Below are 12,619 nucleotides of genomic sequence, written 5' to 3' on the forward strand. Positions count from 1 at the left end.
TACATAGCCATTTCAATTTTCTGGTTTTGTATTCTTCTTTGTCACTTTTATCTCAGCAGGTGGCTCAAACTTGCTTTCCCAGACAAGGAACCAAATCAAACATCCAGGTCAACTGAATGAAAAGAATAGGGATGTCATTGCATCTAAAAATAATCTCAGTACCTGGTAGGTGACATATTTGACCCTGGACTTAGTCAGCAGCCTGGATTTATTTCCAATTAGAGTCTGATTCTAGATAGAAGAAGATGTGTTGCTCCAGGAAATAATTCAATTCAAACCTCTGAAGAAATCCTGTTCCCCCAAAAAAATGAAATTTCTAGTCTTGGGGTGGAGGGGAGAGAGTATAGTACATTCTCACCTTACATACCTTACCTCACTAAATTTTGGGTTCTGTTATTCTTGACAGTGGCCAGTGCTGATTGTCTGTGGGTTTCCAGTGTTCTTTCAGTCTTTAAAAATAGACATTTCACTCAGGAGGTTTTCTTCAAGAAATAAGAAACTCCCTTTTCTTCTCCCTTTGGAAAGACCTTAGAACACCCACAAAGCTTTCAGCCCTCATATTTCAATCACAGATAAGTCTCCCACTGCCCCAAAGGCTCCAAGACATTCTCCTCACATCAAGGACATAAATGTATTTGGCAACTCTTTAGTAGACATATCACAGATTTGGGCAAATCATATTCTGACTGTCAGTTTGGGGAGAAGCAGCATCCAAGTGCTGTGAGAATTTTAGGGGAGTTTTTTTCCAAGCTTTATACTGGATTACGTTATCTATTAAAAGCAGCTATTTTTATGCTGAACTGCTGCAATGACCTGTATTTCACAACTTGCACGTATACACTGAAAAAAACCATTATCTTGCACTCAAAAGGTGTTTCAGTGAAAGCTCCATGAAATTCTGTGCAAAATCTCATTACCTTCTTGCTTGGGTTTTCATTTTGTTTCAGTCTGGGGAAGTGTTTATTTCTTGGTAGCTCCAGGTGCCAACTTTGGTGTTTGCAATAGAGATGTGACTTCTGTCAGAATATCACACACCTACTAATAGCTGACTAAAGCCACTCCATAGATAATACGAAGAACAGAGGAGGAAAATAATGGAATTATTCTCTGAGTCACTGGTGAACGAAGGACAGAAGACAAACACCCTTAGTTTCCAATGTTCTGCCCCTGCCACTAGAAAAAAATAATTTCTCTTGTGACTTGTATGAGATCTTCAGGAGAAGCTTTGCATTCTCTTTGTTTGAGCAATTAAGGTAGAACGGGGAGCTGTTAAACTGATATCCAGCTGGAATATTTAATTTATTTAGTAGCCATTAGAAGTGACTTAGAGGTGCCCTTATCTGTGACTTGAAATAAGCAGAGGAAAATAGATTGTGTGCCTTTCCTTGTGGCATAGAGAGATGAGTTTTTATTCTCAAGGAGTGAGGGGGAAGGATTCTTTTTTTTTCCCCCTCTTACATAATCTAGAAGAACCCAGACTCTTGAGCAGTAGCCCTGTCTTTTTTTTTTTTTTTTTTTTTTTTTTTTTGTTTCTCCAGGAAATCTCTCTTGGAGAGCACAGGAAGCAGAAAAAGCCAGCTTTAAACAAGTTGTAGTTAAAAGGCTTGCAGTGTTCAATCTGTAACCAAAGCAAGCCCAGCTTTGCTGGATGCTAATTTACTGATGAGAGTTTCCAACTAAAATTTATTTTCCATTTTAATCAATGAAGTTCCATTTTCTTGATGGTTTTTATGTCACAAATTCTTGCATTGCTCAAACAGTCCTTCAGGAAACGCATGGCAGGCAAGAACTCATTTCAAATGTAAAAATACTGAGAAAGAGGAGAGTGAGGGGAACTATAAATAACCACTGAGATGTCATAGTCTCAGTCATTTTTTCCTCTGCAAGTCAGCTTTAGCAGTTAAGGTCAAGATAACATTTCCATGTCAATGGTCAGTTACATCAAAATTCTAAAACAGGAAAATTGAATGGAATTTTTGATTTTTTTTCTTGTATTGTGCCCAGATTTGACAATTTATAGTCTCTTTGGTCCGTCAGCTCTGAGTTCCAATGTTATTTTGGTTAAGCTTCTTGCCAGAGTGGCAGGCTTGGATTGGAACATTGGGTTTATTAAAGGCTATGAAATTAAATTCCTCACCAAAAGAAAAGAAAAAAAGCCCACTTCTTGCTGATAGTCACTCTCTGTTTCCTTTGATGCGGTTCAGTTTGACTTGAATTTTAGCCTAACAATTTGCTACACAATTTTGTTTTGTTTTCACGAAGTTCTAATCAGCTTAAACTGCAAGCGGCTTGAAATGCCTCTCTAACAGCTTCCTTGGTATTGCTAATTAAGCTTGAAATCTCTGTGTTGTCCACAATTGTATCTAAACAAGGAGGAGAGTGTATCTGCTCGATGTTTGCCACATCTCCCAGCTGCATGTAATTCTGCTGCCTGTGCAGAAAGTAATCACAACAGGACAGAACCTTTATTTAGGCAAAACTCCCAGGGCGGCATGCAAGGTCAGGCACATAATGTTTTGAGGAATTTGGTGGTGAGAACACGTAAGGCAAGCAGAGCTACATCAACAGCACAAAGGCTGGTAGTGCTCGGGAATAAGGAACAGCTTTGCTTTATCCCACACAGCACTTTGCTCACAGAGCCCTGAGTTATGTATGGTCTGTAGGTGCTCTCACCTGATGTGTGGGTGTTAATAATAGATAAAAACACAGGCTATCAAAACCTGCCGTGTATTCCCCCTGTTCCTCAGGAGCAAAGCTAACAGAATATCATAGTTTTTAGAGCTACCAAGGTTCACTTCAGTGGAGAAAGAGTCCTATCAAATCCTCAAACACATCTTTCTGCACTGGGCAAAGCCATGGGCTGGTTTCTGCCTAGGTAGGGACCCCAGTGTATGAAGCAATACTAATCTGCTGAGGCATGGCTGCCGTTGTGTGACACAGCCCAGGGATTTCCGCGGTAGCTCTGTGCCAGTTCGCCTCAGCTGCAGGAGCCTTGAACAAACTGTTTACCTTTGACATTCTGAGAGGGATTTTGAGGGATTTCCTTCAAGTCAGAAATCTTCGAAAATCGGCATCTTGCGCCAGGCATTGTATTATGCAATGTGTTGGAGTGAAGGTCTGGTCGTGCACTTAGGATCTCCTTGGATTGAAGGAATCAGGGGTGGAAATTCTCTTATCAGATCATTCCTCCCTGCCAAGGCAGGCTTGTCTCCTGTGCTCTGCTGGTGCTGCTGTGCTTCACAGATGTTTTTCTCTCCAGTGCTCCAAAAGCCTGTCCCAGCTTCCTGGTTGGATGTTTTCTGGGCCAGTCACAGTCCCAGTGTGCAGTGACCGATTTCATGTGATTCATACCTGGTGTGTGGGGTGGTGGCAGTGCTAACAGCAAGAGTGAGCTCTGCTCACCAAAATGCACATTGTGCTGCTTCAATTCTTTCCTGGTGGCAATAGACAAGACGTGAGGAGGTTTAGAAATGCAGCTTCACTAGAAAATTACTGAAGAGGCTGGAGCTTATTACTAAGATATTTAACAATGTTCTTTTACATAGCAATTGCTAAGGATGCTTTCAATTGTTTGGCTTACTGTAGTATTCCATGCAACTATAATTATTGTTGCTGAAAAAATTTCATATGCATAGACTTTTTTATTCTTCATGCTATTTTAAAGTCAACTGTAAGTTAGAAGCATTTCCCCAGTATTAAACTACTTTACTCTTGCAGATTGCTGTAGCCACATTGGAGTATTCTGAATAACAGCTCAGGCGCTGTTCTCTGGTGGTGCACCACCCAAAGTTGATTTTTGAGATGTGTGCAAGTCATTACAGATAAAAAAGAATTTAATGTTTTCCGATAATAGTATCTTGTTTCCATTAAGTAACCATTTAGGCACACAGACTACTTCACAAGTATTTATCAAATCTAACAATATCCAGTTTCTCACTGGGATATGTAACTTCTACAGCCATTTTATTTACAGGCCAACTGAGGCACAGAGCGTGGGAATGCTTTGCCTATGGCAGCTACTTGGTTTAAAAGCCAGAAGTCCAGGCATTTTATCTTCCAGCCTACCAGTTTAGAGGACAATTCCCTCATTTCTTACATTCATAGGCTCTGCCGTTTTAAAGGGACAAAGATCTCTGTTGTCAGAGCAAGGAATGTACAGAAGATGAGTGGCTTTGAATGCCAGAAATTAGTTAAATAATTTCCAGCACGGGGCTTCTTGTGGATTTTTAGCTGGAAGGAGTCAATGTGGCTGTGGTCAGACATGGAGCATAATGCAGAGCAGATTTTTAACCCTGACATTCCTTCATCACTCTCAGCTTGGTGGTGCTGGAAAGGGATGCAGGCCTTATCTAAACTGGCACTGAGCATCAGAGTAGTCACCCAGTCCCTGTCTCTGCTGCTCCAAACATTAATTACATTCAGCATTAAACATGTAATTTTTCTGCAGGTAGTATGGCCAGCTTGTGTGCCTGCCAGGCCCAGCAGCCTTCTCTAAGTTTCCTTTCCAGCTTTTGGTATGCTCAGACAATAGCAAAGACATCCCTCAGCCTACACTTGATAAGAAAAATGGAGCTCCTTCCTCCTCTCACTGTAGAGCATATTTTGACATCTGCTTATCATTTAAGAAGCATTTCTCAAGCACTGTTCCATTTTCATCATGGCCTTTCTGCTGTTGCACTTTTGTGGATTCAGTTGCATGCCATTGTTATCTTTGCTACTAGCATAAGCCATGAAATACATCTAGCCTTTCTCTAATAGTTATAGGGCAAGGGGAAGGGACTCTTCCATCCTGTATGCTGAGAGGACTTTCTGCCAGATTCACCTCCAGCTGCTCCGAGTCCAAAACTACAAAGCTGAATTCAGTTTTCCTGACTGAAGAAAAGCAAATTCCAGCAGAGGAGAAGCCTGCCAGCAGCGGTATTGCTACTGTGCTGGGAAAGCCACTAAAAACTGAGATGAATGGAAGAATGATTTGAAAGGCACTGAATACAGTAACCTCCAGGGCCTGAGCTGCACTGTGCAAGGGGCAGCTGTAAGCACAGCTCAGCCCTATTCCCAGCATGCTGGTAACATTGCAGGGATGCCCATGTAATTTATTCCCATATCTTCCTTTCCACTTTGCAGCAAATCAAGCTATACCATCTAAAGAACAGCCTCACTGCTCACCACTGTGTCTGAATTAGGCTGTTGGGGTCAGTCACATCTTTTGCCCCAACACACTGCAGCCGTAGCAGCATGGTGTGAAGTTCACCAGCCAAGGTGCTTCTGCAGTGCTCTCCCCTGCTGAAAGTACTGTCAGAGCAGCAAGAAAGGGAGTGTCACCCTCTGCTAATAATGTGTCCAGCTGGTCAGGTGAAGTGAGAAGGATTAACTCATGCCCAAGTTGTCTCCTCAGACATGCAGAAAGGAATTTCATGCTGGCTATTAGTGACTTAAATGTTATGTTTGCCAAGATTTAACCCATCTGTGGAGATAGCAGCTGGGGAGCCTTGGTTTTCCTTTTCTAGAAATAATGCCAAAAAAAGTGTTTGAAAGTGTTGAAATTACATCTTGACACTTAACCCCTCCACCACTGTCTGCTTTATATTTAATTTATAATACAGCTATATATTTTCAGACCCAAACCCTAAATGAAACCATTTGCAATTATTTTGAAGTGCAGTTTTTCAATTGACCTGATCTAATTTGAGGTTTATAAATTCACTAGGCTTCTTGAGATTAAAGTGTTCTGTCTTCACTTAAGTATGGAAACATTTTCAAACCTCAAAAAATATCCCACAAAAGGGAAAATGTCTGCTGCTCTGCTCTCCTTGCTGTCTGAGGAAATGAAGGACAGAGTCACAAGATTTAAAGCAAGTCACTTACCACACTTTACTAAGTTACAGTTCAACTATAGTATTTGACCATGTGCCTGTTTTTAGCACAACAGTCACATTTCATTCGTGCAGCTCAAAACCATCTCCTCTGCTCAGTCACTTCGAAAAATGTGTTTCTTCTGCAGTGCTTACAGAAAGTGAGTTTGCGTCCCTGTGCATGAGTTGCCAATGTAATTTATTCCAGCAACTTCCCTCCCCTCTCCCAGCAAAATAAGCAATACCATGCTCATGTCCCTGTGCGTGAGCTCTCCTCAGTCTGCTGTTCAGATTGCAGGAGACATTATTTATGTTCATTAGAGCTTGGGATGAATTGCCAATGTAGAAGAAGCGATGACTACTCTGTGTGGCTTTTCTTCTGCACTCATTGCTGGGTCATTGTGGGAGAGTCCTTCTGCTGGCATGATATTGTGAGTTACTGCTGTCCCCCAGGTTTGGTTAGGAGGGGTTATAATGCAGTATTAGGGCAGTGGGATGAGTGCAGCCCATGGGCTGCCACTGCACCTCTGCTCTGCCACCTTGCCCTTGCCATCTGGGATGTGAAATTTTCAGGAGGAGACTCAAACACTCCCCAGCTCCAGCCTTCGTGGCTCTTGCAACCCAGAAGTCTTTCCCAGCAGTCAGAATTTTTACTTTGTGTCCCATGTTTAAACCTAAAATCTACAGAGCAACTCCCTTTGGCTTTCTGTGGCTTCTGAAGAGGCAAGTATTGCTCTAGGGAGGTCAACTCCAAGCACCACTTGCTAGATGCTTGCTCCCAAGCAGCTTGTTCCCACTTTGCCACACTGATTGTCTTTGCCACTTTCCCACTTATACATGTTTAAGTCTCTTAATTTTAACTTGCAAGATGATTATGATGTCCTGGTCATTACAGTTCTTTCTTTGTGTTTTAGTGTATCTTTGCTTGGGGTTATTTTTCTTTTTGGTGTTTAGGGTGCATTATTGTTCCCATGTGAGATTTTTTTTCTTTGCCATGGATGTTCTGCTCTCAAGAGATATGGACCCAGAGTCAGCCTTAAACATTGTGCCAACCTTCCATTTGGAAATGGATGGCTCCTTCCCTATGCTTTTCAAACCCCAAGAAATTAGTTGGATTTGGAGACACAAGGGCACTCCCTGCCTCTTGGCCAAAAATATGGGAAAAGAATGGTAAACTTTACCCTCAACCCACACTAGATTTGTGGTCTGTATTCTTATGACATGAATGTGACCACAACCCCTAGGTCTGATGTTTCCTAGCTTTTCTCATCTTTCTTCTTTGTGCCTTGCCTTAGCTCTCAGTGTAGCTCATCAGATGCATTCAGCTCTACCTGTTGATTACAGAGCAGGCTTGCAACAACAGCTGGAGAGAAAAGAAGGAAAATAGACCTGTTAGGCATTTTTCTTGTTTTGCTTTTTGGAGGTCTGAAAGCTGCAGGAGGAGCTAGGAGAGTTAGACTGACTATGAAAGAGAGCAAAATCAAGAAGCCAAACTTAGTAATCCTACAGGGATGCTGTTCCCATAATGTGCAGAAATACCTTTGTGCAGGTTGTTAGCTGCTGGGGCAGCACTTAGGCATGTGGGATAACCTGATTAGAGAATCAAAGAAAACCTGGTAGCTTCACAGGCCAAATCCTGCCTTACAGCAACCTGGTGTCAAATGGGTGTGAATCAAGGAAGCTTTCCCTTTGGCATCATCTGGTAACACCTTGAAGGGAAGGGTCTGAGCCAGCCAGGGTTCTAGCAAGGAGAGAGGCTTAAGCAAATACACTCCCAGACAGGGAGTGAGCTGGAGTCTGAAACTAATGACTTTGTTTTTCCTTACTGGTACAGACTTGGAAGGATGAAAAGAATAAATTTCTCAGGTCTGATTTTCAGGTTGTATAGAAGGCTTAATCAGGAGTTGGTTAATTTATAATGCTTGTCTTACTTAGCTGTGAGAATGTCAAACTATGACCAAGCTGAGATTTGGGAGCAGTAGATGGGTGTTTTCAGAAGGTACGATGCAGCAGGGTGATTGCCTCCTGGTCACTGTGAAGTTTCTACCAAAATCAGTGTTAACATGGGATGTCAGACAGGGTGGTTGTAGTGATCCCTTGTGGGCTTAAAGTCTGTGTGCCCGAAATGTGTGAGCGGGAGTTACATCAGATCCATGGTGAGAGCAGTTCCGGGCCGCGCTGTTTGGTGGTGGACCCCTCTGCAGCGTGGATTGCTGCTGCAGGTGCCTGCTCTGCTCACAGTCCTGGGTGGGCTTCAATAGCAGACATGGGGAACTGCTGAACAGACCAGTCCCCTATGGAAGGAAGCCATGGAATTCCCAGTCATGTTGTGGGGGATCGGTATTTATCAGAATTCAAAAATCGGTCAGGAAGGTTTATGGGAGAAGCAGCCACTTGAGGCGAAGTATGGGGAAGCCAAGCTCTGACTCAGGAAGTGCCTAAACCAGTAATCAGTGGAGACTGGAAGCAAATCCCAAGGAATTTCTGTTTTGCTTACCCTGTTCTCATACTTTGGCCTTTGTTGTTGGCAACTGTTGGAAATGAGGCAAGCAGTGACTTGGTGAGGCAAATGCTCCATACCTGTGTGTGTTCAGAAAGTTTCATGGCAAGTGCTTAATGAATGGCACAATCTTCCATCAGTATCCGCAGGTATCCTGCCTTCCCTCCTTGGCAGAAAAAACACAGAGAACCGCATGGATGCGGACTGAGATGATGTGATCTGCTTATGCAAAGCAAAATGGTAAATCTGCCAGGTTATTTCTCCATGGAGAAAATTATTGACCTTGCTTTTTCTGGCATGCCAGCCACTGTTATAATGATGATGATGGTGACAGCAACCAGACAGAAAGGCCAGCAGTCATTCTTTCCTGCCCATTATTACAAGGTATAAAGCAAAATCCAGCCTGTATTTGATGCTAGTCTGGCTGTGCTCTCCTTACAAATGCATGAGGCAGTTCTCATACGGGTTGAAATTCAGGACTTTTCATATCGACCTTTCCAAAAACAATCCTTCTGATCCTCTGATAGGAACTCATGTATTTCTATGTTTGTACCTTACCAGTGACGTGCAGCCCAGAGATAATGCCTGAGAGCAAATATGAGAGTGAAGAACCTTCTGAGTTCCTGGGTGATTCATCTCCTTACAATACATTCCAGTTGCACATGTAAAGAGTGGATCTTGCCCCTGAGAATACTGGCTCAAAGAAGAAATAACAATGAATTCAGTCAAAGCACTACTTTCTCTGGGAATTTTGTTGCACGAGGAAGCAGAACTTTAGCCTTCCTGTGTTTGTCAACAAGATCTGCCTTTCAGCAGCTTTCTATATTTCTGTCCTGTTAGATTTTTTCCTTTATTTTCCCACCCCCTTATTTCTGTCTATCTAAAAAATAATCAATAGTGTAATGATAGATTTTTCTACCTCACCCAAGATGCAAACACTGAATGATAACATTATTTGATAACTTCAAGTCCATCAAGCAAGAATACTAGATGAAGTTTGCTTTTGTAAAGTCCAGTGAAATTACCCGAATCAGATTTATTGTTTGTATCTATGTGGTTTGCACCATCCATTCATGGCATGTGTCTTTTAAAGTGCTTGATTTGAAATGGTGAGTTACCCAGTTGGTGTCAGAAGGGCTGGTGTGGCTCACAGACAACCATTGAAATTATCTTGGTGTTTCTATAATTAACTGCAAGGATAAGTGAGGGTTGAAATGAGATGAATCATTCAATGGACCCCACTTGAAAAATGGGAATTTTTTTGACTCCAGCACTTCAGGAACAGGCTAGTATGTAAAACCTGTGCAGCAAGGATCATGGCCTCAGAGCTGGCATTTCACAGTCATTATCTCAAACATCATTGGCCAGAGATAAATGAAGCATTTAAGTCATCCTGAGCTTGCGGATGCTTTCCTTGCAGCCACAGCTTTGTTCTCTCCCCAGACTTAGCAGTATTCTCTGTGGTGAGAGAGGAAGATCAAGATGTTTGTACAAAGCAGAAAAAGATATTTTTATGGGATCTGCATTGGCAAAGTAATTAGGGGGTGTCTGTGAAGCCCCAGGAGTTTGCACTTCAGTTTAGCACTGCCCTTTGTGGAAATTGTCTCTAATGAATTCTGCTGCAAAAGCTCACTCTGACTGGGTAGTGTAGAGGCAAAAGCCCAGGAGTTTTGGCTGCACAACTCCTTCATGTGCTCCTGGCTACAGAAGCTGCTATGTCTCAGATAACCCACCTGATGAGCCATCTCTGATTACTTGTCAGAGCTGCTGAGAGAAGGCTCTGGTTTGTGTTCTCACACTGTTCTAAAGGCTTGACCCAGGCCCTGTGCTCCCTGTGCTGTTATCACACTCTTTGATAACTGTTGACTGTACTGCACTTTATCTAGAAGAAATGAAAAGAAGGTACCTAAAGCTTCCAAGCAGACCAGCAGCAGCCTCCAACCCAGCTGACCTTTTTAAGTGTCCTGCTGAGATGGTGCTCACATGTGTTGTGTATGTTTTCTTTGCAGAATACACTGGAGCAGTGCAGTGTCTGTGCAAAGCCCATCATGGAAAGGATCCTCCGAGCCACTGGGAAGGCCTACCATCCCCACTGCTTCACCTGTGTGATGTGCCATCGCAGCCTGGATGGGATCCCCTTCACTGTGGATGCTGGTGGCAACATCCACTGCATTGAGGATTTCCATAAGTAAGGCCTAAGCTGCTGTCAGTGCTTTGCTTGTTGTTTTTGTCTTTTGCCTCTAAAAACTCTCCTTTTTTCAGACTGAGCTTTCAGGAAATTCTGAACCCTATGCCACTTCCTCCCAAGGCTCTTAAATAGTAGGGAGAGCTTTGCTCCAAGCAGGCACGTCGTGGCATACAAGGTTAATTGGTTAGGGGATGATTCTGCTTGATCTCTGTTTTGCTTAGAGCTGAATTGAGGGATAACCTCTGTGTCCCTCTGTTTTAAGTGTTCTGCCTTCCCCTTGCCTTTCACTGTGCATGGGCTTGTTTCTCTTCACTGCCTCTACCTGCACTTTCACATCACCACCTCCCTGCCTCTTCCACTGAGCAATTAAGAGAGGTCCTGTCCTCCTGCACTCTGCAGGTGTTTGCTTACCTGCTAGAGGGATCTTAGTGGCCACAGGCTGCTCACAGCTCCTTTTGTTTCTAGTTGCTAATTAGCTTTTTAAAGCTACTAAAAATACAGCCCTGGTAATAATTTATAGTGAAACTGCTATTTAAAGTAAGTTGAAAGGTATAGCTGCAAGTAATTTCTGTCACTGACATACTACCACCCCCATCATCACAACTAATCTAGGGAAGACAGGTAGATATAATCAGAGCACAAATGTTTGCCCTGTATGGAAAAGACAGATACATTACACCCCTCAATTAAAAGATGAAATCAATACTGACAAATGCGAGTTTATATCTCAACCATTTACCTCTTAATTTCTAAGCGGGTAGACTTAATTAGAACCCCATGACATCAGTGTGTGGGTCTGAAAGCTCAAAGAAGCTGACTGACTTGACAGAAAGGGAAGCAGGCACAATTAACTGGCATGTTAGAATCCAACAGGAGGATGTTCCCTGTAGCCCAGCTAGGCTGGGTTAATTGGCAGCTGCTGTGTTGCTTTGCCTTTCTGCTTTGCCTTTTTGTGTGTGTAAGGTAAAATGTGGTCCTGAGCACAGGCCCAACAGGAGTTTGATGCACCACTTAGTCAGAAGGACTTCCCTCACAACAATTTGGAGAGTGCCCCTTCCCAAAGCCCCACAGACAGGGCTCACATGCTTTCAGGAGAAAGAGAGCTGATGTCCCACATTGAAGCATTTTAGCAGCAATGACTGCATACCGACCTCAGGGCTCTGAGAGTAGAAAGTGGGAGGCTGTCAATGCAGGGAAGGACATAAAAATTGTTGAGTGAAGGATTGAGGGGAAGGTGATGGGAATAGCACAAGACCCAGTGTGACACTCAGAATGTCTTTGGCCAACCACACATTTTGCAGTACTTTGGCCAGCCCAGTTTTAATTGATTAGGGATGACATGTCCTCCTGATGTGGAGGTTGAGTGTTCTACATCTACATCCTCTTGATAACAAAACTGTAGGTGATGCTCACACTGTTACTCAGCTACTCCCTGAGCTCAGGCCCCACAGTAACAGATCTACATCCCCTGAAATCTGCAGGAATGATCTCAGGATCCTGGGAGATAATATTTGTCTCATAATGAATTACTCACAGTAGCCTGGACAAAGAAATGTTAAAGTATTTTTTAAGTACCACGTTTGAGCTAAATGGCACAAGGAAGGGCCTGCATGAAGCAGCACATAATTAATTGCCATCACAGCTCTGGTCACATCATGATCCATTTAAGTTATTTTTCAGAGCACTCGTTATAGCCACTGTTTAATTCATTCTTTCATTAGATCACAGCTACACAGTCATCTTTCATCTGCTGCCAGTGAAATTAATATTTTTCTTTATTCCTAGTACAGATAGATTTTATTTTTTTTCTTTTCTAAGATAGTTAATTCTGAGGTGGTTCATGTGACAGGCTGGGTGGCAGAGTCAGTCCTTACTAGGCATTTTAGAAGAGAAGGGCCTTTGATCTCCTTGTGTTCTGATGTTTGCCATAAGCTTTGCCCTCTGTCACTCCACAGCCCCTGACCCTGGCTCTCATTACATGGCAGCAGATTCTGTGGGTGTAAGTTTCCTTTTTTGCAGGCAGAATTTGCACCTAGGAAACTGGTACCAGTAGGTTTTGAACTAAAATAGAGAATGATT

General features: G+C 42.8%; 1 protein-coding gene across 1 annotated transcript in view; it reads left to right on the top strand.

The window, feature by feature from the left end:
• LOC121336716 (LIM domain containing preferred translocation partner in lipoma) overlaps positions 1-12,619 on the top strand; it is a 317,023-nt gene that overhangs the window by 303,306 nt on the left and 1,098 nt on the right. The window contains exon 11 of the mRNA XM_041406088.1: positions 10,362-10,540. Coding sequence (XP_041262022.1) covers positions 10,362-10,540 — 179 coding nt within the window. The remainder of the gene's footprint in view (positions 1-10,361; positions 10,541-12,619) is intronic.

The sequence above is a fragment of the Onychostruthus taczanowskii genome, unplaced genomic scaffold (assembly GCF_017590055.1).
Source record: "Onychostruthus taczanowskii isolate IOZ18803 unplaced genomic scaffold, ASM1759005v1 scaffold24, whole genome shotgun sequence".
NCBI lineage: Eukaryota > Metazoa > Chordata > Aves > Passeriformes > Passeridae > Onychostruthus > Onychostruthus taczanowskii.